The 25,557-nt window shown below is 40.0% G+C and overlaps 2 protein-coding genes across 2 annotated transcripts in view; one reads left to right on the forward strand and one right to left on the reverse strand.

The window, feature by feature from the left end:
- Positions 1-1,764: 1,764 nt before the first annotated feature.
- MRPL35 (mitochondrial ribosomal protein L35) lies at positions 1,765-24,214 on the reverse strand. Its single transcript, XM_053704268.1, has 5 exons — positions 24,101-24,214; positions 20,271-20,314; positions 18,998-19,166; positions 9,029-9,173; positions 1,765-2,036 (listed from the first exon to the last, which is right to left on the reverse strand). The coding sequence occupies exons 1-5, from the start codon at positions 24,142-24,144 to the stop codon at positions 1,848-1,850; spliced, it is 591 nt and encodes a 196-aa protein (XP_053560243.1). The 5' UTR covers positions 24,145-24,214; the 3' UTR covers positions 1,765-1,847.
- POLR1A (RNA polymerase I subunit A) overlaps positions 24,166-25,557 on the forward strand; it is a 364,344-nt gene continuing 362,952 nt past the window's right edge. The window contains 1 exon segment of the mRNA XM_053704267.1: positions 24,166-24,554. Coding sequence (XP_053560242.1) covers positions 24,478-24,554 — 77 coding nt within the window. The 5' untranslated portion in view covers positions 24,166-24,477.

Consider the following 25,557-nt stretch of genomic DNA (forward strand, 5'->3'; position numbering starts at 1 on the left):
TTGCAAAAAAAGATATTGCAGAACTAGAAAAAGTTCAGAGAAGGGCCACAAAGCTAATAAGGGGATTGGAGAATTTAAAATATGAGGAGAGGCTAGCCAAACAGGGTCTGTTTTCTTTAGAAACAAGGCGCTTAAGAGGTGACATTATTACTTTATATAAATATATTTAAGGCCCATATACAGAGATGGCAGAAGCTCTGTTTATTCCAAGAAAATTGTTTGTGACCAGAGGTCACAATTTAAGGTTGGAGGAAAGGAGATTTAATCTCCTGCAACAGAAACGTTTTTTCACTGTAAGAGCAATAAAATTGTGGAACTCATTACCAAAGGAGGTAGTGAATGCCAATACCCTAGATACATTTAAAAATTGTTTGGATACATTTCTGTCTATAAACAAAATTCATGGATATGATTGCTAGTATTAAATGGGTCACCTTTTAGTGGGATTATTTAAGATTAACTGGAGTTTTTTGTATATATATATATATATATATATATATATATATATATATATATATATATATATATATATATATATATATATATATATAGTGAGGCCCCGGTTTACGCACGACTCGGTATACGAAATTTCGGTTTACGAAATCGAAATTTGAAGAAAAATTGACTCGGTTTACGAATTTTTTTCGCAATACGAAACAAAATGCCGGTTTGCCCCCCTCGGTTTACGAATATTTTTCGCAATACGAAACCAGTGGCCCCTGTGCCCCCTGCATACTCAAGTATGATTGAATTAATGAAGTTTGGGTACCAGTGTGGAGGTGTTGGAGAGGTTTTGGAGCCATTTTGCAGCAAGTTGTTGAGCCTTTTGGAGTCATTTGCAGCAAGTTGTTAAGCCTTTTGGAGCCATTTGCAGCAAGTTGTGGAGCCTTTTGGAGACATTGGAGCCATTTGCAGCAAGTTGTTAAGCCTTTTGGAGCCTTTTGGAGCATTTTTTGGACACTTTATTTGAATTTTTTCGGACCTCCGGAACGCATTAATTGATTTTCAATGCATTCCTATAGGAAAACGTGTTTCGGTTTACGAATTTTTCGCAATACGAAACGACCCGGAGAACGAATTAAATTCGTAAACCGAGGCCTCACTGTATATATATTTTAGATTTGTATAGGTTGAACTCGATGTACTTCGGTCTTTTTTCAACCTCATCTCCTATGTTACTATGACACACTAACAAAACTAAAATCTACCTTTAAACATTTTTTGCCAGATTACAAGTGGAGCATTAACAAGTATGCAAGAGCGATAAGGGGTTTATCGTGCATTGGAGCCCTTTGCAGTTAAGTAGAGAAAAACATGTGAAAGCATATTTATATATAACATTATAATGTAAAGAACATTTCACATCAGGTTAATGTACATGAGGTTTGTGCGTGAGTAGGGTGTTTTTTCCCACACTTTTTTTGCTCCACTGACTTCTATGGGGGAATATGTGAACGTGCATGCAATATTCTACCCGTCTTTTTGCGCTTGTCGAGTTAGCGCAAGAGTGAAAACAGTGTACTTTCAACTCATAATACAAGTGCAACACGACGAGCGCAAAAAGCTTACTTCTAGTGCAGTTAACGCTCGAGCGGGAGCATCAAGTAGCACTCCACATTCAGTTTTTGGAGTCCTATGTTCTACAAAGGGCTTCCTTAAAAACTTCCTTTATACATTACACTGGTTGGCACAAACTTCCATATACACTTCTTGCTATACAAAGTAAAATGTCTCCTACCTCATTAATATAAAAACACAACTACATATATTTCATGTGTTTTATTTATGTTTGAGTAATATATTACGTTGCTAGAGAAATAGACATATGTTGGTGATTATTGCTGGGTCTAGACTCTAAGGTTAGTGCGATCATGGTACTTCTGGTATGGATCATTAATGTACCAGTTGCGTCTTTTCCAAAAAGGACTGGTCATCTTATCAAGGAGCTTGCACTGAGTTTTATTACAAAACACAATTTCTCGCAGGCGCTTTTTCTTTGCCGCTTTCTTTTTCCACAATCTTTTCTTGTAGCCAGCCTGTTTAGAAACAAAAATAGCTACATTATCGAACTGTAAGATCAAGAGAGTAATTTTTAAATAAATACTTTTACAATTACCCACAAGGAAGCTGTGAACTGACCCCCGAAAGCTCTGCTAAGCTGTCTTTTCCTTCATAAGATGGTAAGAGTCCACTGGCCATCACATGTGAGATTAAACTCCAGTCTACTAGACAAAAAGTACCCAACATACCAAAAGCTTTTAAAAAGGACATTAAATCCCAAAAAATATTCATGATTCGGATAAAAAATGCAATTTTAAATAACTTTCTATTTTCTTTGTTCCCTTGGTATCTTTTGTTGAAAAACAGGGACGTAAACTCAGGAGCGCGCATATGTCTGAAGCACTATATGGCAGCAGTTTTGCAATAATGTTATCCATTTGCAAGAGCACTAAATGGCAGCACTGTTTCCTGCCATGTAGTGCTCCAGGCATCTACCTAGGTATGTCTTCAACAAAGAAAGAACAAAGCAAATTTGATAATAGAAATACATTGGAAACTTTTTTTAAAATTATGCTCTGCTCTGTCTGAATCACAAAATATTTTTTTGGGGTTTTATATCCCTTTAATCCCTCCAACTTATTTTTTGCCTCCACAGGAGAAGGTGAAAATTTGAGGTGCTCAAGATACTTCGTAGACAGGGGTTCTCAGACTGATGTGAGACCCCTTATACTCCTGAAAGCCATGAAAAAGGTCAGAGGGGTTTAGAGAAGTACCATGGGCAGTGAGAGTAATTCTCCCGTGGGAGTTTGTCACTAGCCTGCCACAGGTGTCGCTGGGATTTATCTTGCAGCCTCCTCCTGTTGAGGTATCTCCTATAACTGCAGATCCTAAATTAGTTTTATCTAGCTTGGAAGGGGCTATTCTACTGGAAGCATTACTTCTGCAGATTAGGTAATCTTGGTAGAGTGGGTGCTTTAAGGTAACACCTGTACTCACATAGCCCACACACAATTAGTTTGTACTTATGTGTGTACATCATAGCCAGGGGACTTAATATGTTATTTCACAGAGTACACACAGTATACATATTTTTACTGAAGGGGACACTTACTTTTGGGGGTTATAAAGTATCACTTTATTGTGTGGGAATCTTTGACTCCTTGGCAAGGGACATAGCACTTGCAAGGCTTATTATGTTTTTTCTATATTTATATTTGCAGAGCTTAGGAGGCATCACAGTTTTTTCTTAAATCTATCTTTAGAGCCAACATAGAAAGTTACACTATTCCGTTTATTTAAGCAACCAGGTATGGTGTGCAATACAGATAAGTGCTCTGGGCACACTAAGGTTAAATTTCTCTTACTTTATCAGCGCCTGCCCTTTTTTCCTCAGCCTGTTCCTCCACTGCAGTGGCCATCTTTTGCGTGAGATGGATGTACAGTCAGTTCATATCTTAGGAGAGTGTAAAGTACTAAGGCATAAGAGGAGCTTAATTTTGTTAATTTTATTGTCTACTGTCTAGGGTCGAGATCATCAAGCCACTTACCTACCCAGACAAAATGTGTGCCTTGCAAATTTGTCTTGGGTTGTCCTCCAGCCCAAATCCTACTAATCTCAAGGGCATTGTCCATTTCCTTTTGGGAGGTCATATGGACTTTTCGTCTGGTTTCAAAAAATATCTCTGTTCCAAAATTACTGAGGTGTTGACTGCCATGCCACCTTCAAAATATGTGCAAACGCCTACATTCTGGGTCTAAGGTTATTACAGAGTCGCGTACCACCCAATATCTCTCCCAAAGAAAAAAAGCCATCTGAATATATATAAAAAAAAAAAAAATCAGATACTAATGAATCTGATCGGTCTTCTAATGGCAAACTCTGAGGACAAGGATTATACAACAGAAGAGGAGTTGGAATCTACTTTTTTTATATTTTTAGGGACAGTAAAGTCAAAATTAAACATCTATGATTCAGATAAAACGTAAAATTTTAAACAGCTATCCAATTTTCTTCTATTAATCACATTTGATTTGTTCCTTTGTTGAAGAGTAAATCTCAGTAGGCTGATAGGAGCTCAGCAGCATGCACGTGTCTTTAGCTGGTCTATGGTAGCTGTGTTTGCAACATTGTTTATAGCAATGTTATACATAGTTGCACACACTGCTGCTAGATAGCTTGACATGTGCACGGTCCTGAGATAACCAAGGAATACTCTTTAACAAAGACAGTTTAGAAACCAAAAAATATCTTACACTTATAATCAGAAGTCAGAGTCTTACAAGCCCTCTTGGAAACTGGGCAATACTTGGAACAAGTCCAATCAAACAAAGAAATCTGCCACCCCTTTCAAGTAAGCATGAAGGTGTGACCCCGTTTTAGATATCTGCCTGGTAGGGGGCAGAAGGCATAGTTTAAATCTGTTTAAAATCTTAGGATAATAAACATAGTTTCTAAGGATTACAAACTAGTTTTTTGTTTGTCGTCCTCTTGAGGAAGGTTCTGTCTCATTTCCCCAAGGATCAGATAAAGGAGGGAATCTTTTTCCAGTGTGTTTTAGACCTCAAGCAAATGGACGTCACTGTCCCAGTTCCAGGGGTCAGAACAAACCCTAGGATTCTATTCAAAAACTTGAAACAAATTCTTAAGAGTTCTCACCTTCAAAATGGAGACAATTTGAATAATTTTGCATCTGTTCCAACAGGGACTGTTCATGACAACAATCTGTAGGATACATACTTTCATATTCCCATTCACAAGGATCAATACCAATTCCTCAGGTTTGCTGTTCTAGATAGGCATTTCCATTTAATAACTCTGCCTTAAGGATTAGTTATAGCTCCCGAAGTCTTAAAGAAGGTTCAGGAACACTGTTGTCCATGGTAAGAGTTCAGGGAATATTGGTAACTCCTTACTTGGATGATATTTTGCTTCAATACCCTTTTGTGACATCTCCCACAGACGCAGTGCTTCAGATTATTTGCAGTCTCTATGGAAGTAGTAGGTTTGATAGTGGCAGCTTCAGACGCCATTTGCTTTCCAATATTTCATTTTCAACTCAGCATGCTCAAGCAGTGGAAGTCAACTACACACATTTGTTTTAGACAATCTATCCGGATTACAAGACCAGACAGACAATATCTTTCTTAGTGGATAACTCACTAGTCTATATTTCAAAGAGCCTTTTTCTTCAGTGTCTTGAAGTCATTATCACAGACTCCATTGTTCGGATGGGGAGCTGTCTGGGAGTCTCAAAAAGTGCAAAAAGTTTGGTTTCCTCAGGGGGCAAGGTTACCAATCAATATTCTGGAACTCCAAGCAATTTTCAAGGCTCTTTGACGTTGGCCCTTTTTCAAGCAGGAGTTGAACTCGAAGATTTAAATCAGAGAATGTAATGGCAGTGGCTGTCACAAATACCCCATGATTGAGATGCTAAGGGGTTAATTTTCTTTAGTTTGTGAGCTAAAAACAGTTGTTTGTTTTTTTAAGAAGAACTGTGTGCTGTGTTAGGTAAGCATATGATTCCAATTTGATGTGCCAGAACCCCTCATAGTTTCTAAGGCCCATTTCACCAAATGTTATTGTGTATGCATTGAGCCATAAAGCCAGTAAACTTGTCAACTCCAGAGACACAAAGCAGTGCCTCTTCCCAGAAACTGATAAGGTCAATAAAGGGACATGGGTACAATGTAGATATGTGTTTAAAACATGTTATGACATTATATGAAGGGAAATATGGCAACCATGTCATATTTGGTATCAAACTGATTCTCACAATGTAAATAAGAAATTGCCTTTCTGTCTATATGAAAATTGATGTAACTAGTAGAAATTATGTGTTCTCCGATTTCAGACAAAGATACTTAAAGTTTATGGACTGTCGTAAAAGATAGGGGGTTTCCCAGCCAGCGCCTGCAAAGGGGGTGAGGTCAGGCAACCTGATCTATTGAAAAAAAATGTATAAGAGTCTTGTGTTTTAACACTGAAATTATCATTCTTACAAGGGAAGCTGTTCTACAGAGTAAGGACCCATTGCTTCATGCCATCTCCCTGGCACAGACACCAAGACTAGTACAGTATAATGTTGTGCTATTTTCTTCTTTTTATTTTAAAAACTGTTTGCTTGTGTGTAATTTTACTTGTAACAACTTTTTATTAATAATGCATTGTGCACAATATTTTTGGCATAATAAATAATTTATTAAGCTTTGACCTTTGTCTAATATTTGAACCATATTACTGAAAGAGACTTATGGTAGTAAAACTGTATATTCTAGGTTATTTTCTGCTAAATTGTATTCTGAGAATTAATGAGCAAGTCTGTGTTTTTACTTAGGATTTTCCCTTTAATAAATCATAAGTAGTGGCAGCTTGGAGCTAGTTATAGTGTTAGTTTAGTGTGGGTGGCATTAAAGGGGAGTTTTGGGCGTTTCTTTTATGTTTAGTACAGACTAGAGAGTGTTGTTAACCCTTGCACCCACTGAATTATGACACAAGCTTGCCTGGCGTGGCTAGATTGTGACTGATTAGTGACAGTAGAAGGGGTCTGATAACCCTTTCTGTGCCAAACAAGTGACTGGCGCAGGGTTGGTTAACCTTGGTCGTCACAGCGGCATACATAAATCATCAAGGAGGAAGTTGAAGTTCTTTGACAATGAAGAAAGCATCTCATATTCTAAATTCGAGCATATGTGCAGAACAAAACCACTGTATTTTTACCCATTCATTTTCCAGGAGTCAAAAATTTGGAAGCAAACTTCCTGAGTAGACTTTTCATTCAGGGGAATGGTCTCTTAACCAAGAAGTCTTTGATCAGGTAGCGAGACGGTGGGGTCTGCCAGAAATTTTATGGCCTCTTGTTTCATACAAACTGGAAAACAGCACACTTATTGCATTAGTGCACAGAATCAAAGACTGCCAAGCCTCACCATCAGCAAAAAAATCAAGTAGATTCCAGCCTCAAAAGAAAGGACCTTTATTGTCTCTTTACAGGATCCAAATGAGTTTATTACAATGTTTCTGCTCACTATAGTCTCTTAGTCTCATGTATGTGCATGTATAAGGGCCTATAGTATGCCGGAAATGTTGTGACTTACTCCTGTTGACTCTGTAAAGATTTTTTTCATATAATTGAGGCTGGAATCAACTTGTTTATTCTGAATCACAAACTTCCCAGATACTGTGCCACAACAAGGGACTTACGGGCGGAACTAATAGATCCTCTAGTGGTTCGATGTTCTATTTGTCTCATTTACATATTATAAACCTTTGTTTTTTCTGCTCCCCAGGGTAATAGTAAAACTCAAGCAGGAGATGGCATCAGGCATTCTGATTGCTCCAGCTTGGTCCCGCAGAACTTGGACTCTGCCGCCAACAAAATATATTTGCCAAAAAAGTTTCCCTGATTCAGTCATTAACACATTCAAGCAAGGAAGCAAGTGACAAGAAGGATCTAACACAAGGTGTGAGAATAAGAGTTTTTGCAGGGATTCTTTTAGATTTCCAAGGATTCTTCATTTTTTTCAGGATGGTTTAGATAAAGGTTAATCGGCAAGTTCCTTGAAAGGTCAAATTTTAGCTCTTTTTGCTTTCTACCATAGAAAGCTGTCAAAAGTTACCAGACATTCAGGCTTTTGTTCAGGTTCTCATTAGGATTAGGTCTTAAGCTGGTGTCTCCTTCTTGGAATCTCAATTTGGTTTTAAGAGTACAGCAGGCTCCTCCCTATGAGCCGATTAATGGAGTGGATGTTCAACTTCTTTCATAGAAGGTTTTGTTTCTTTTAGCGATTTCCTCTGCCAGAAGAGTTTCAGAACCCTCTGTCATTTCTTGTGAGGTATTTATCCTATTTTTCATCAAGATAAGACAGTTCTCTGTACTCACTATAGTTTTTTGCTTAAAATTTGTTTCTTCCCAAAAAACATCAAATCAGAAGATTGTTGTTCCTTCTTTGTGTCCAGCAAAAAAATACTTACAAGCGACTATTGCATAATTTGAACGAGATAGAGTTGTGAAGTTTTATCTTCAAGCTACTGAAGATTTCAGACAATCTTCAGTCTTGTTTGCTATTTTTCAGGTCGGCATAAAGTAAGAAAGCTTTGGAAATTACCTTGGCATCTTGGTTAAAACAATTGATTTGTAAGGCTTACTTGGAGGCGGGGAAACCTCATTCACCTTGGGTTACAGCTCACTCTACTAGATCTGATTTTATTTCCTGGGCTTTCAAAAATGAGGCTTTTAAGAAACAAATTTGCATGGATGCAACCTTCACACTTTTACCAAGTTCTATCATTTTGCAGTGTCTAGTCAATGGTGTGCCTGCCTTTTTTTTGGCATTGTGGACCCCACAACTTGGGTATTAGATCCCACATGTGATAGCTCATGAACTCTCACCACCTTATGAAGAAGAAAAAAAAAAATGATGCTTACCTGATAAATTCATTTTTTTCATGGTAGTGAGAGTCCAAGAGACCTGTCCTGTTTTTCTACTTAGTTGGCAACAGTTCTAGCTTGCTCATTTACTTTCTTTGTCCTTTCTTACTTTTCTGTTAGTCTACTTTTCTAAGCTATACATTAGACAGATATACAGGGACGTGGGAAGGATTAAAAGCACTTGCTATATTCTGTATTTTTCCTGCCATCTAGATTCTAGAGGACTGGAGTTAATCCCACATGTGATGGCCCATGGACTCTCACCACCATGAAATACATCAATTTATCAGGTAAAGCATACATTTTGTTTAAAAAAAAACAACAAAAAAACACGTAACACCTAAAAACAATGATCAGTAACTGTTTGGAGGGAAGAGTGGCTGGATGTGCAAAGAAAATGAAGTAAGCCTAATATTATTTGTGCTGCAGTATAGAAATATAGGCACCTGGTGCTGTATTATCTAAGACCTGACATTTCAAGCTGTTAAACCCCCCGCTCAGTAATGCTAGCGCCCTGCTTTAAAAAAAGCTTTTGTTAATTAGTCAATGGCTTAAATTATGTTGTCAATTAACAATTTAACACTATTTTTTTATGTTACCCTTCTCCGGATCCACAGCCCACAGTGTAGTCGCATGAAGCGTTGAGTAACGGCTCTAACAGTTTTTCTCTTTCCCTTTCTTAAGCCAAAGTATGTGAGGGATCTTGCAGGCTGGTGGAGGATGCATGGAAGTAGATGTGTTACCCTGTTAATACAACATAATAAACAGCGCATAAACATGTAGTTGTGCACATATATTTCAGAGGCAATGTTATTTACAATACAGATGTTATTGTTATCTACATAGAACAAGTATAATACTTGGAAATATATATATATATATATATATATATATATATATATATATATATATATATTATAAGTGCCTTAAAAAAAAAAAAAACTATGTGCAAGCGTACCAAGAAGAACCAATGCTGTTTTTTTTTTGTTTTTTTTTAATTTTTTTTATTGATATAAAATATTCGTAATTCCAGAACTAACATAGTGAATGTTTGTGGAGCACGCAGGCCCCTACAAAATATATAAAACACAGAATTGAAACAAATTCAACATTTCAGGTTGGGATGTATTAAAAAAATGAGGAGTGAGCGAGGTATAGCTCTTATCAATAGCTCTTATCAGAAAAATTAGGTTGGTTGGGGTGGGGGAAGAGCTGGAAAGAAGGGGCGGGGAGGAAGTGATGCTAAAGGAAGGGAGAGAGATCTTTTGCAGAGGGTATCTAGCAGAGGTCATCTAATGCGTATTTACGCTAGTATTTGGGGACCAATCGGTGGTGTGGAAGGATTGCCAGTCTGCCCAAACTAGTTCGAATAGGTCCGAATTATTTAGGGAGTAAAAGATAGGTTTCTCCATGTTATAGATATATGCCATATAGTTTAGAATGCTTGCCCATTTTGGGGGCGTCTCGGTTTTCCATGCCTTGGCTATGGTCGCTTTAGTAGCTGTTAGCAAATAGATTGCTAGGTATGCTTGGTGCTTAGGTAGTTTAGAAGTGCCTATATGTAGAAGGAGATGGAGGAAGGTTGGATGGAGTTATGGGAAGTGTTATACCTAGTCCCGCTAATGCACGGAAACAAGTATTCCATAAGGGTCTCAGCTTGGGGCATTCCCACCATATATGTAATGAGTCTCCTTTTCTGCCGCAATTACGCCAGCATAGGGGAGATGCAGATTCAAACATTTTGTTCAGTATAGCAGGGGTGAGATACCAATGCGTTAAGAGTTTATAATAAGTTTCAAAGAGTGTAACACAGTGTAGTGCTTTTTTGGTGAGAGAGATTACATGCTGCCATGCCTGCGGGGATACGGTCTCATTCAGAACCGCCTCCCATTTAAGTAAATGAGGGAGCTTATTCTCAGAGTCTGAGTCTCCTATTAAGGTGTAGTGTATTGATAGGGGCCTATGTAGTTTATTGCCTTGTTGCCAAGTCATTTCCCAGAGTGTTCGGGGTCGGTGCAATTCGGGTTGGAAACCCCAACTGACAAGAAAGCTCTTTAGTCTGGTATATTCAAATGTCAAATGCCTGGGTAGGTTGAAACCAGCCTTTATTTCTGATAGTGTCATGAAGCGCGGGGTTGGTGAAGTGACCCAAATGTCAGCTACTGTCTGTATTCCGACTCGTGTCCATCCGTGGGGGTGAGAGTCAGGTAAGCCTCTTAAGAGACCCGTCATGGGGGTGATAGGTGAAGGGTGTGGGGCGATATGTGGATAATGTCTCAGCTTATCCCACATGGCGAGGCATTCTCGTATTATGGTGTTATTAATGTCTGTGGTCCGTCGTAGGTGGGCAGGAATCCAAATCAAGTCAGGTAGAAATATGTGGTTTGGGAGTGAGGCTTGTTCTATGGTTTTCCATTTACTAGGAGAGTCCCTCGCACCCCATTGCGAGATGTGAGTGAGCATGGCTCCCTCGTAATACCTTGTTATCGAAGGGGAGGCTATGCCTCCTCTACTAAGGGGACTTTGGAGAATTTTATGCGCTACTCTGGGGGGTTTATGTTGCCATATATATTTAGTAAATTCACTCTGAAATTGATGAAGGAGGTATCCCGGAATACGAAAAGGAAGGCATCTAAATAGGTAAGTAATTTTGGGTAGGAAGGACATCTTGAGGGCTGTTAGTCTGCCTATCCATGATATGTAGGTGTGGTCCCATTTGTCCTTCAGAGTGCGCAGTTCGGCTAGGAGGGGCAAGTAATTGTCTTTAATCATCTGTGGAATATTGTTCGATATCTTAACTCCCAAGTGGGAAATGAAGTTATTAGAGCATTGTACTCTATATTGGGTCGTTAGGGTGTCAGCTATGTCTTGGGGAAAGCCCCAGGTAAAGATTTATGTTTTATCTAAGTTTAATTTGTAAAGGGACATGTATCCAAAGGAGTCTAAGATTTCCGTCAGTCTTGGGAATGAAGATAGAGGGTCTGAAGAGAATATCGTGATGTCGTCGGCAAAGAGCGCTATTTTATGAATAGTGCCATGTAGACGAACGCCATCGATTTTCTTATCTTGTCTGATTTATTCTGCTAATGGTTCGATTGCAAGGGCAAAAAGAAGAGGTGAGAGTGGACACCCTTGTCTGGTGCCATTGGAAATTAAAAAGGGGGGCGAGATGAAGCCTAGTCCTCTGACGACTGCTGAGGGGGTGGAGTAAAGAGCCTGTATCGCTTTGATAATTTGGTCTGGGAAACCAAAGGTTTTTAGGACTTCCCACAGGTAAGACCACCGAACGCGGTCAAAAGCCTTCTCTGCATCTAGCGAGATTACAGAGAATGGCTTATTAAGTCTGGTGGATTCAGTACAGATGTTTAGTAGACGCCTAGTATTGTCAGGTCCTTCGCGACCAGGTATGAATCCTACTTGGTCCAAATTTATAAGTTTCGGGAGTAGTTTAGATACACGAATAGAAAGTAATTTGGCATAGATCTTAACATCTAAATTAATCAGGGAAATTGGCCTGTAATTGGAGCATAGAGATGGATCCTTTTGTGGTTTGGGAATGGTTATCACCGTGGCTTCCAAGTATTCCTTACTGAAACTTCCCTGTTCTCTAGCATGATTAAAGAATTTTAGAAGAAATGGGGTCAGCTCGTGTATGTATGTTTTGTAGAAGGCTGCTGAGTAGCCATCTGGGCCTGGGGCTTTGAAAGGTTTTAAGTGTGTTATTACATGTTTAATTTCCCTAGGGGTAAAGGGGGATGAAAGTGTTTCTTGGTCGTCAGGCGACAATGAGGGAAGATTCAGGCTTCGGAGGAAGGAGCAGATGTTGCTGGCGGGGGTTAGGTTGTGACTTGCATTTTTTTCTAGATTATATAAATTTGAGTAGAATTTCTCAAAGCATGCACCAATATCTGAAGGTTTACGGTAGGTCTGGTTCCCAGATTGAATCTGGTGAATTCTTGAGGTACTAACTCTGTTTTTAAGCTTGTTATCCAGAAGTATATCTGCTTTGTTACTCTTGTGGTAAGTAATCTGTTTCAATTTAAATAAATTAACTTGGGTGCGTTTTAATTCTAGCTCGTTGATATGGTTTTTGATCTTAATAATTTGAGCTATGGTACTGTCAGAGGGTGTGCATCTATTGAGGAGTTCCAGTCGGCGTAGTTCAATATGAGATTTAGAGAGGGGTAGGCCAGATAGCTTTTTAAGGTGTGCTTGTCTCTTGATTATGAGACCTCTAAAGGTGGCCTTTGCCGCACCCCAGAGTGTGTCATCTCTAACCTGGTTATTGTCATTGGTTTGGCAGTAAAATGTGATATCTTTTCTAAGGGTTTCTTTAAATGCAGCATCTTGTAAAATATCATGTGGGAGACGCCATGAGGGCCTCACGCTGTGTCGTTCTGTTGAGTGGAGAGTTACTGAAACTGAGTCGTGGTCAGACCATGGGCATAGGGAGATGTTAGAGTGTTTGACTTGGTCAAGGGTGTCTGCTGAGCAAAAGACATAATCAAGTCTGGAATACGTTTTGTGGGGGAATGAGAAGTGGGTATAGTCCCTGTCCCTAGTGTGGAGCGATCGCCATATATCGTAATAGCAGAAATGGGTGATGATTTGTCTAAACTTTTGGGAGAGTTGAGCAGAAGGGGTAGCGTGTTTTGTACGGGTGATTCTTTTCCTGTCAAATACCGGGTCCCAAGTCATGTTGAAGTCCCCCGCTAGCAAGACTCTACCTATTTTTATCCGGTCAACTGTATGTAGGATTCGTTTGAGGTGTCTGGGTTGGTGTGAGTTAGGGAGATATACAGAGACTAAAGTATGGTCAGAGTGGTCCAACTTACATGTTAGAATAAGAAATCTGGATTGTGGGTCTTTTAGGACTTGGATTGGCTCATAGGCTATTCTTTTGTGAATTAGGATTGCTGTGCCTCTAGCTTTCTTTGAAAAGGAGGTGTATTCAAGGACATTATAATCTGTAGATATTGTGCAGGGGGGGTTGTCTGACGACCAATGTGTCTCCTGGAGGAAGGCTACATCGGGATTATGAAATTTGAGCGATCTAGCAAGCAGGCTACGCTTGTGTGGGGAGTTTAGGCCTCTTACATTGTGGGTTAGTATTTTAAAAGGGGGCATGGGGAAAATATAGAGGGTAGATCTGGTCTTTTACTAAGAGTTAGTTTAGGTGGGGTGGGTAGGAGAGGGGAGTCGACAGCGGGTAAAAGGAAAAGAGAGTTAGCGAAAATAGTTCGCTGTGATGAAGCCCTAGCATGGGCTGCCTGTGGGGGGGAGAGAAGCAAACAGAAACAGGGGTCAGTAGGGTTGACCCCACTCCGCAGTATACACTATAATCTAAATTACAACTTCAGGTGTGCAATACTTAAATTGATAAAACAACATTGATATAGTGATCAAACACATAACCTAACTGTACAGGTTATTAGTAAACTTTTAAACATTAACTTAACCTCAATCTTGATCTGTAGGAGTCAGATCAAACTACCAGGTTTAATGGAGTCCAGGTAAGTTCCAATATAGGCCACCAGACACGTTTTTACGGTGGATTAGTTTTGGGTTTCTTAGCTCTTTGTTCTTTAATAGTCCATTCGGGAGCCGAAGCTCTCAGCTTTGGGTAGGTAGGCTGTAATGGCGGAGGTTGTTCCGAGAGTAGGCCCCATGAGGCCAGGAGGGCCATACCTTGAGGTAAGGAGGTGATTGTGTGGCTCTGGTTATTTCTGGTGACCACTAGGTTTGTAGGATGTCCCCACCTGTACTTGATATTAGCTTTCCTGAGTGCTAGGGTAATTTGTTGCTACGGTACTGCAGTGTATGAGTCGAAAGGTCGGGCAGAAGCTGAATGTCCTTAAATTTTTCGGGCATGGGCGGTCTTTGGAAGGCTGCTTGCATAAGTTTGTCTTTATATATGTAACTGTGGAAGCAGACAATGACATCTCTTGGCTTGTCAGCGGGAGCAGATCGCGATCGTAAGGCTCTGTGGGCTCTTTCCATTGTATCAGTAAATCCTTCTGGAGTACCCACAAGTACTGCAAACAGCTCCTTTAAAAAAGATTGAAGATGGGTATTTTCTACAGTTTCTGGGATCCCCCGAAACCGGATATTATTCCTGCGAGATCTGTCTTCTATGTCTGCCATTTTAAATTCAAGTTGAGTCATCTGATCTGCAAGGGTTTCAGAATAGGTGAGCAGGTTTGTCTGATCTACTGCTAGATCATCCTGTTTCCGCTCAAGTGCTTCAACCCTCTCACCAATCTCTGAAATTTCCTTTTTCGATTCCGCAGAGGAGCGTTGAATCTCCTGAGTGATAGAACGTGTCTGGGTGGCCAGCATGTGCTGTAGGGTGGCCTTAGTAATATAGTGATGCGATGGTGCTTCTGAGCGCACACTGGATTGAGATTCAGCATCCAGCGACTCAGGATCACTCAACTCCTCGTTGGTGACAGGGTTAGGATCTTTACCCGATTGAGTAAAATGGTCATAAACAGTCTTCTGGGTGTTGGCAGGGGTTTTCCCCTGTCGTCTGGATCCGTGAGGCATAGTGAGAAGACTGTTAGATATATCTGTAAATCAAAGGTTAGTATCAACTTTCAATTGTAATGCACACCTAGGATAATCTTAAAAGTAGGAAGTATCTTATAGCAAAGTTTACTAGTTCTGATATGTACTACTAGACTGCGGAGCAGGGATCAACAGCACCCTCTGTATCTATGACATTTTGTTACAACATCACATAATAAGCAAAAATTAGACCTCTCGGTCCCAGCATACAAAGTCAAGTAAATATGTCTCTGGCACCTCGGGGAATAGTGGGATACGACTTTGTAGAAGGGGAAAAGGAGAAGGGAAGTGACCAGCCCAGATTAACTGGACCGGAAAGGGAGAGGTGCCAGGGAGAGGTGACAATCAATACAGGTCAGTAGAATACTTAATGAAGGTTAATAAAATGCCTTCCTATAAAATTATTACACAGTTGGGTCAGGAGTACGAGCAAAGCTGCAGGTGTTGTGTGGGGTGACTGGGTTATGTGCGGCAGTTGTATGTACTATGGTGTGTCAGTGTGTGTGTAACTAGGAGAGCGTGTCAGTATAAATATCTGTGTGTATGGACCGTGGGAGGTAAATGTTAGTTTCACTATTTACTGTTATGTTGTACCTCTGCAATTACAGAGAGATGGTATCTAACCCTGTGAGAAGATAGATGTAGGACTTTAGGGTATACCTTAGTATAGGAGTATGTGTTTGGATGCTCCAAGTGACCTAATCTGCAGCGTCTAAAGGTGTCCTAATGTTTTAGGGTAGGCAGGGACAGGTGCTATAGATAATATTATGAGAACAACACTTACAAGACTAAGCATGGAGCATAAAGGCAGTTAAAATACAAGTTCACACTCTCCTCTCTGTGTCTGAGCAGCAGAGAGCATATGCTGACGCAACAGCTAAATATGAAGCACAGAACAGAAGAAAAAAAACACACACTTTCTCCCCTGGTAATACACCTAGGGAGAGCTTAGTATACAATCTTAAGTCCCAGTCTCGATTTGCCTATACACTGGCAAGAGGTATGGACTGCAGTAAATATCATGTGGGACCCAAATAGGGTATGTCCCTCTTGTGTATTTTGGCAGGAAATTAAGTTCAACTTCTGAGATATTGTGTGAGGTTCCTGGCTTGTTAGCAAACAGACAATCTCAAAAGGGTGGGATTCTTTTTATGGTCAAAGTGAGCTGGGTCTTCTATTTCCACTTGATTAATGGGGCATCAGAGCCTCAACCGTGTAAGCACTTTTGAAGGGAGAGTCTGGATGGCAATACTGGGAATGAACTTAACTCCCATTAATTTTTATGGGGTCAGGGGGGCCCCTACTGCCTTGCTGCTTGCTCCGGAGGGCAGGTGGGGCCTAGCAATATAGTCTTTGACAGCAGAGAATACAGTCTGCCCCTTATCTTGCGGCTTCCCCCTTTGCTTTATGTTATTAGGGCTGAGAACCTTATCATCAGGGTGTAATAGTAACCGGAGCCCCCTGCCCTCTTATTTGGCTTCCCCAGCTAGTGCTAGTATGGCATGTGTTGCGGGCCCAGAGGGATCCCCAGTAAGAGGAGTGTTTAGGCTTGTGCGGGTATTTCTCACCTCAGCTCATCTGATCTCGCTGCCCTCGTGCGGTCCCCTCACCTGGTGGGAAGCTGAACGCCTGTGTGGTATGTCTCCGGCCGCGCCAAGTTACGGCCCGTGAAGAAGGGAGACACCAGGCAAGATGGCGGAGTTGCGCGCCAAATGCGCGGATGGAAAAAGCTCTCGGGTCTCCTCCTGTAGGAATCCTAACCTGCACTCTCTCCGGTGGTGATGGCGGGTGGATCTGTAAACCGCTGGCAGGTGGGTTAATGCGATCTAGTTCGCCGTACTTCAGTGGGTAGATGTAGTGGGAAGATGGAGTCCCGCAGTACAAGTGCCTGATGGCTCCGGTGGGAAGTCTGGCGGGCTCAGTGTCTTGCAGGATTAGCAGTTCGGTAACTGTGGTATACTGCTCCGGAGCGGATCCCCGGCCCCCCAGAGCAGCCACGCAGCAATCCCCGCAGTGTTAGGTTTAAGTCCGGCTCCGCTGTCACCAGTAATCAAAAAACCTCAATATGGTCAGCCAATTTCAGATATGCCGTGAGCTAGTCTTTCTCCAGGTATGTTACCACGTATTTTAGGTGTGGATCGGGTATGTCATAGAGGTATAAAAGTACTTTAAAGTTCGCAAAGTCAGGAGCTCATCCACAACACCTCTGTCTCCGCTGGCAGTTAGCTCCGCCCCCCCGAACCAATGCTGTTTTAAAAGGAATGGTGGACACAGCAAATATTGATTTGATTTAGATTTTTCTTATGTCTATTTTTGGAAGCATACACTTTACAGCATTCACACCGGACTAAAACCTTAGCACAGTACTGTGTCTCCCTCTTTGATATATAGCTAGATAGAATATAGATGTATAGGGCTTGAAATTTACACTATTCCATCTGGGCTAGTAACTTTAAAACCCCTGACTAGTAAACAATAGCGATATTTTTCTACTCCTGTGTGTGTGTGTGTGTATGTATTGTAACACTTTCTGTCTTTTTAGCCTGTGTTTTAAGAAATAATCTGTAAATTCCATCAAATTGGTCAGTATTGCTTCCGAAAGCTTGTCATCTTATAAATGTTTAGTTAGTCCAATAAAAAAAAGTATCATTGCAATACTCTTGTTATTTTAAAATCTAAATCTCTGGACTAACACGGCTACTCCAATCAACACACATATACATATTATATATATTTATATTTTTGTTTCTTTTCCATAATGTATGCTTTTATTGGGAAGCAGATAATTTATAGTATAATCACACTTTATCCTTCTGGCGCTTCCAAAATTTCTATTACAATAACATTTTTTAGTAGTTCTAATTAGGAGGTCTTTTTTTTCCTGAGGCTTGTGTGATAATGTATTGAATACCGTTTATAAACAACCACTACTTTTTCAATATTATATTCAAACAACGAATATCATTTTACAAAATACATCTGCATATTATTCTCAGGCTAATATTTACTGTAAAGTGATGGTAAATTCACCTCACTAACTTTAGATATAGTGAAAGCTCTGGTAATTATAAGCATATCGAAGTGCTTATTTTCTTCAAAATCGAATACAACTACTATAAAACACCATTATTGTGAGGCTCTGTTACCTGCTTTAATACAGCCTCTGTCATAGATTTTCTTAGTGTGGTATTTGACTGGCAGCTCTTCCAGCCAATAGGAGCCTCACCATGCGCCCTATGTAGTTTACTTACAGCACGCTCCCGTGCTTATAACTATTAGCAGACTTAGCCTTGAAGTGCAACTACGCATGCGCAGTTCACTACGCAATTTGCGCAACTGAAACAGTGAGGCTGCTTACTGTAAACAGGTAATCTAGCGTAGCGAGCTGCGCGTGCGCAGTTGCACTTCAAGGCTAAGTCTGCTAATAGTTAGAAGCACGGGAGCGTGCTGTAAGTAAACTACATAGGGTGCATGGTGAGGCTCCTATTGGCTGGAAGAGCTGCCAGTCAAATACCACACAAAGAAAATCTTTAATACAGAGGCTGTATTAAAGCAGGCAACGGAGCCTCACAATAATGGTGTTTTATAGTAGTTATATTCGATTTTGAAGAAAATAAGCACTTCGATATGCTTATAATTACCAGAGCTTTCACTATATCTAAAGTTAGTGAGGTGAATTTACCATCACTTTAAACATATCTGTTTATCTAACATTTATTTAGTGTGTAATGCCCCTTTAACATATCAATAAATAGCATTGATGCAATATAGTCAAGTGAAACACTTTTATATGGAATACTGTATATACTTTTCACTTGATGTTCATCTGACCTAACAAAGTTAGATGTGTAGACCAGGGCTCGACAAATCCAGGCTCCTGGGAGCCACTGGCTCCTAGAATTGTCGACCCCCTGTGTAGACAATATTTAATATAAAAATATTAAAAACAGAAAAAAAAAAAAAAATCACAAACAAAATAAAGAATTAATTGATGGCCTTGCCTGTTAAGAATGGATAGACTCTGAGCAGGTCTTAGATACCCAGATATAGTTTGTGGCTGTGTCGTTGCCGGCAAAGAAAGATTTTGTGCCGGTCTGGAGACTAGAGAGGCAAATCCAGACGCATTTCTAATAGAGGGGACCTTTGGTTTCAGCGCAGGACTCAGGAGAGCTTGAGATGTAAGACAGAAGAAAGAGGTTACATATTTTAGAAATATAAAAAAAAAAAAAAAAAAAGAATCAATATGTGTGAGATTGCATAAACATACAGACAGCAAAGATTGACAGAACAAATGTTTTAATAAAATGATTTAAAAACATTTCACATATTCTATTAACATTTTATTTTTGTGTTGCAAAATGTCCCCATTCACATGAACAGAAACTGGCACATACCACTGCAAACCCGGGGGGGAAAATCACAAAGCAACATGTAATTTTCATTACTCATCCTTGTTAAACCCTAAACAGGGTTAAACAAATAAGTACATTTCTAGGGATGGTGATTAGTGGATCCTGTGATTTCTGTCTCCGATTGACTCCCAGGCAGTTTCCTGATTGAGAGATTAAAATCTTGCAGCTTCTGAGCAGGCCTTTACTTATGGGTTTAATGGTTTAATATCTTTGTAGGGGTAAATAGAGTTATCTAGGGTCAGTAATCAGAAATTTAATGCACTAGTTAATTAAGCATATGATCTTTCCATTAGACTGTCTGTTTAAACAGATTTTCTCTCTCTCATATGTGAAAGACGAACTGTAGAGAGAGAGAGAATAAATGTTGTTTATTAGGATGAATATATAGCAGTGTTCTCCCCATTACCTATTTTATGGGCACATATTTTACTGACCACCCGGCTAATATGTAAGCCAGTATTAAAAGTGTGCAATTATTTTTGTGCTTTGGATAGCTTAAAGGCCATAACAGTGAAAAATGTACATGCTATAATTTGGAATCTGCAGTACTAGTCACACTCAGATGTGCAACAAGCGCTGCTGATTTAATCAGTGGATGTTTCTACTTAGGACCAGCATTGCTCTGCGAGTCCCAAGCAACACTTCTACTATGTGTTTATCCTCTAACAATTTTTTTATTTTTTTTAAACTATTATGGCCCTTTAAGAAGAAACATTTATAAATAACAGAATATATTATTATATTTTAAAGTATTACACTGCCCTGCCCACCTGTATTGTTGCTAATGGAAGCAATGACATATTGGATATACGGTGGGACGTTTAGTTACAAGATCTTTTCCATGGAAGTATATATTACCAACCTGTTGTATTTGGTCCTTTATGGGGAAATACGCACGATGCATACCTAGAATTAGAGAAATTGAGGTAAATAGCCGAATTTGTAAAAAACAGCAGCACTTATGAAAAAAATAAGAAATGATTTATTAAGAGAGAGAGCGTAACATCCACACACAACATTTCAGGAATGCTCCCTTAATCAAGTGAATATCTACTATTGATACCTGTACCTCTATACAGTATATACCTAACAGGTGTGTAAATTCACCCACATTAGAAAAAAAATTCACAATACAATAGAAACACATCAATACTTGTACAACACAACATAATTCTATACCATAATCCTATACATATTTACAGCCGAATCCCAACATTCATAGAAATATTTATAAAAATAGAGACCAGTCCAAATCCCTTAGGCCCCTAAATTGGAGGGTCTCTAATTTAAAAATCCAAAAGGTGTCATGACAAGTGTGCTGAACTCTATACCGTGATCACTGTTGAAGGAGCAGTAATGCACTAATAGGAGCTAACTAAAAGCCAATGACAAGAGGTTTATATGTGCAGCAACCAATCAGCAGCTTCTGAAACAACCTAGGTATACTTTTCAACAAAGAGAACAAAAATAATAAAACAATGGAAATAAATTGGAAAGTTATTTATTATTTAAAGTCATATTGGAAAACATATATATCCTCCTTTGGGTTCCAGTACCACTTATATGCTAATGATACCCAACTCTAATTTTCCTCTCCTGATATCTCTTCCTCTTTACTGAACCAGATTACCAACTGTCTCTCTGCAATTTCCTCTTGAATGTCCTCGCACTACCTGCAACTTAAAGGGACAGTCTACACCAGAATTTTTATTGTTTTAAAAGATAGATAATCCCTTTATTACCCATTCCCCAGTTTTGCATAACCAACACAGTTATAATAATATACTTTTAACCTCTGTGATTATCTTGTATCTAAGCCTCTGCAAACTGCCCCTTTATTTCAGTTCTTTTGACAGACTTGCAGTTTAACAAATCTGTGCCTGCTCCCAGATAACTTCACGTGCACGAGCACAGTGTTATCTATATGATATATGGGAACTAACACCCTCTAGTTATGAAAAACTGTTAAAATGCATTCTGAAAACAGGTGGCCTTCAAGTTCTAAGAAATTAGCATCTGAACCTCCTAGGTTAAGCTTTCAACTAAGAATACCAAGAGAACAAAGCAAAATTGGCGATAAATTAAATTGGAAAATTGTTTAAAATTGAATGCTCTATCTGAATCATGAAAGTTTATTTTGGCCTAGACTGTCCCTTTAACCAGTATAAAACTGAGCTGCTTCTTATTCCTCTCCGAGACATCCTACACCTGACATTTCTCTTATAATTGGGAGAATCTGTTCTCAGCACCTCACCCCAGGTCCGCTGTCTTGGAATCACACTTGACTCTGAACTCACATTCACTCCACATATTCAAACTCTGACCAAATCCTGCAGTGCACACCTAGACAACATCTCCAGAATTCAACCCTTACTGCATTAACTACAGCAATCTACTTCTAAATGCTATTCCCAAACACCTCCTCGCCCCCCTCCAATCTATCATGAATGCTTCAGCTAGACTCATCCACCTAAGTCACCGATCTACATCAGCTGCTCCGCTTTGCCAGTCTCTACACTGGCTCCCCATACACTCTAGAATACAATTCAAAGTATTAACCCTAACCTATAAAGCACTCAACAACCTCGCTCCCAACTATATTTCCTCTCTTATCTACAAATACTCCACAACCCGTCCTCTTCTATTAACCTCTGACCTACGACTCTCCACTCCTATTATCTCTTTTGCCTCCAAGACTTCACACTCACTGCTTCTGTCCTCTGGAACTCTCTACTCCTCTCAATCAGACTGTCTCCAATCTTGTATAGCTTCAGATGATCTTTGAAACCCAACTTCTGAGAGGTCTACTCAAAACAAATCTTGAACTGCTTTGACTCACTGCTGAAACTACAATCCATGTGACAAGCTACCCAAAACAGCTACCTGTAGACTGTTTGGAACATGGCTTCCTACTCTATACTAGTTTTGTATAGTTTATTATGTATTTGTATTTTATTTCAAATCTTTTATATTGTATAGCCCTATCTCTGTACCAAATATTAACATTTGTAAAATATTCACTCTCTGCCTCAAAAAGATAAATACTGGAAGAGCAAAGTTATAAGATCCTACCACCAATCAAATGCAGCAATATAATTTCCAAGGTCCACTTTTGAAGGCAGAGTAAATTTGAACCAGATATTGTGTGTTATTAAAGGGACATTAAACCCAAAAATTTCCTTTCATGAGTCAGACAGAGAATACAATTTTAAAGAACATCCCAATTTACTTCTATTATCTAATTTGCTTCATTCTTTAGATATCTTTTGTTAAACAAATAGCAATGCATATCGGTGAGCCAATCACATGAGGCAAATACGTGCAGCCACCAATCAGAAGCTATTGAGCATATCTAGATATGCTTTTCAGGAAAGAATATCAAGAGAATGAAGCAAATTAGATTATATAAGTAAATTAGAAAGTTGTTTAAAATGGTATTCTCTATCTGAATCATGAAAGAAAAATCTGGGTTTAATGTCCCTTTAATTCCAGGATCCCACTCTGATCCCCTGCACCATTCTCGGATGCACTGTACCCACTCAGTCTCAAGTACCATGATCTGAACCCTGGAACCCTTTCCTGGTGTCCTGTGTCCGAATCTGATGAATTCAAACCACTTATAAAATGTCCTGTGCCCATCCATGACCCCTGCAACAGTCTCCTGATATCCTGTGCCCATCTTTGACCACTGCAACCCTCTCCTGATATCCTGTGCCCATATTCGACCTCTGCACCCTCTCCTGATGTCTTGTGCCCATATCCGACCCATTCAACCCTCTCCTGATGTCCTGTGCCCATGTCCTTGTCATTCAGAAAAAAAAAAAAATGAAGAAATGAGAGGTTGGGATTATTTCATTCAAAGGGCAATCTAGTCAAAATTAAACTTTTGCAACCCTCTCCTGATGTCCTGTGCCCATCTCTGACCCTGCAACCATCTACTGATATCATGTGCCCATCTCTGACCCCTGCAACATTCTCCAGTCATGTGCCCATCTCTGACCCATGCAACCCTTTGCTGACGTCATGTGCCCATCTCTGACCCATGCAACCCTCTACTAATCTCATGTGCCCATCTCTGACCCATGCAACTCTCTCCTGTCATGTGCCCATCTGTGACCAATGCAACCCTCTCCTAAAGTCATGTGCCCATCTCAGACCCAAGCAATTCTCATGATGTCATGTGCCATTCTCTGACCATTACAACCCTCTCATGATGTCATGTGCCCATCTCTGACACATGCAACCCTCTCCTGATGTCCTGTGGCCATCTTTGACCCCTGCAACTCTTTCCTTAAGTCATGTGCCCATCTCTGACCCCTGCAGCCCTCTCGTGATGTCCTGTGCCCATCTCTGCAACCCTCTCCTGATGTCCTGTGCCCATCTCTGACCCCTGCAACACTCTAGCCTCTGCTGATGCGCTGTGTTAATGGGTAACCCCTGAATCTATTCCTGATGTACTGCGCCAATCGGTGACCACTGTATCCTCTCCGGGTGTACTGTGCCAATAAGTGACCCCTGAATCCTCTCATTGTGTGCTGTGCCAATAGGTGACCCCTGAATCCACTTCTGAAGTGCTCCCTGACCACAGCACCTGCTAAGAAACTGCTTAAGTAGCCCTTATATATGTCCATGCTCCCTACACCCTCTATGTAACTGCTCACTGCCTGGTTCCCATTATCCTTCCCCAGATACCTTGTTAAAAGACCAATTCGGCCCTGCACACAGTACAGCGCCATGACAGTCAGTGCCAGCCGGGAGAGATCACCACGCAGAAATGTGAAGGGGAGGACAAACCTATATTAGCAGTCTCCACTATTAACACACCCTATCCGTGATACGCACCGCAGAAATCACAGATAACAACAAACCGCAATTAGATTGCTTGTTAGTGCGGAGAAATATCTCTTTAGACGATCTGTGTGATTCGCTCGAAACCCCCACCCCGCACATGGTATGTTCCTGTTCCGGGTACACACGTGGGTGCTACTTGCTTGAGTTGTTTCGGAATCTGAGAACTTTGGGTTAGGAGTACTCGGTACCGGGCAGGAGGGGACAAGCCGGTACCAGACATGCTTATCAATAAGGACATCCCATGGAGGCGCCTGACGGGGTCATCTTTTGGGATATATTCTGCAGATGAGATCAGGTGAGAGCCTAAGAATATGTGATGCACTGCTGGATAACGTTACATTGGGTTATTATTGTTATAACAGTAACCCAAAAGAATATTACTGTGTACTTTAGCAGAAGCTCAGGACCTCCCTCTCATAGACCCAAGTTTTTGTGTGAAAGTGCCCAGTGACCTGACTTTTATGGTTCTGATAGAGCAGTCTATTTCTGTTATCAGAATAACTGTATTCTTGGTATCCTCTATTGAAAAGCATACATAGGTAGGCTCAGGAGCAGCAATGCACTACTGAGAGCCTGCTGGTGCTGGAGGCTACACATGTATGCTCTTTTCATTGGCTCACCAGATGTTTTTAGCTTATTCCCAGTAGTGCATTGCTGCTCTGAAGTGGAAGTTTGAACTATATATGTAACCCATTTGCACATAGTTTATATAAAAACATTTAATAAAATGCTCTAAAACATTTCTTTTATTTAATGCATTTTATTTTTGCACTTTTATGTCCCTGTCATTTAGCATACACTAGTGCATTTAGGGTTTTAGATCTTTGTATTTTGGGTTACTATATAACTTTAAAACTTAAAACAATTACTTTCTATCTCTTTGATTACCTTGTGTCTAACCCTCTTCAGACTTTCCCATTATTTCAGTTCTTTTGACTGACTTGCATTTTAGCCAATCAGTGCTGACTCCTAGAAAACGCCATGGGAGAGAGCACATTGCGATCTATATATGGCACACATGAATTTGCACTGTCAAATGTCAAAATGCATTGAGATAAGGCGCGGCTTTCAAGGTCTTTGAAATTAGCATATAAGCCTATGTAGGTTTAGCTTTCAACAAAGAATAACAAAAACATAGCAAATTTGATGATAAAAGTATATTGAAAAGTAAATTGCATGCCCTATCTACATCATGAAAGTTTAATTTTGACTAGATTGTCCTTTGAATGAAATAATCCCCACCTCTCATTTCTTCTTCATTTTTATTTATTTTTTCTGAATGACAAGGACAGCATGAT

The sequence above is a fragment of the Bombina bombina genome, chromosome 2 (genome assembly GCF_027579735.1).
Source record: "Bombina bombina isolate aBomBom1 chromosome 2, aBomBom1.pri, whole genome shotgun sequence".
Taxonomy (NCBI): Eukaryota; Metazoa; Chordata; class Amphibia; order Anura; family Bombinatoridae; genus Bombina; species Bombina bombina.

Coding starts and splice junctions, on each gene's coding strand:
- MRPL35 (XM_053704268.1), bottom strand. CDS start 24,144: ATGGCGCTGTACTGTGTGCAGGGCCGAATTGGTCTTTTAACAAG. Junction 9,174..18,997: donor AGTCTATCCATTCTTAACAG/GCAAGGCCATCA, acceptor TTGTATTAACAG/GGTAACACATCTACTTCCAT. Junction 2,037..9,028: donor GGCTGTGGATCCGGAGAAGG/GTAACATAAAAA, acceptor GTTTCTAAACAG/GCTGGCTACAAGAAAAGATT.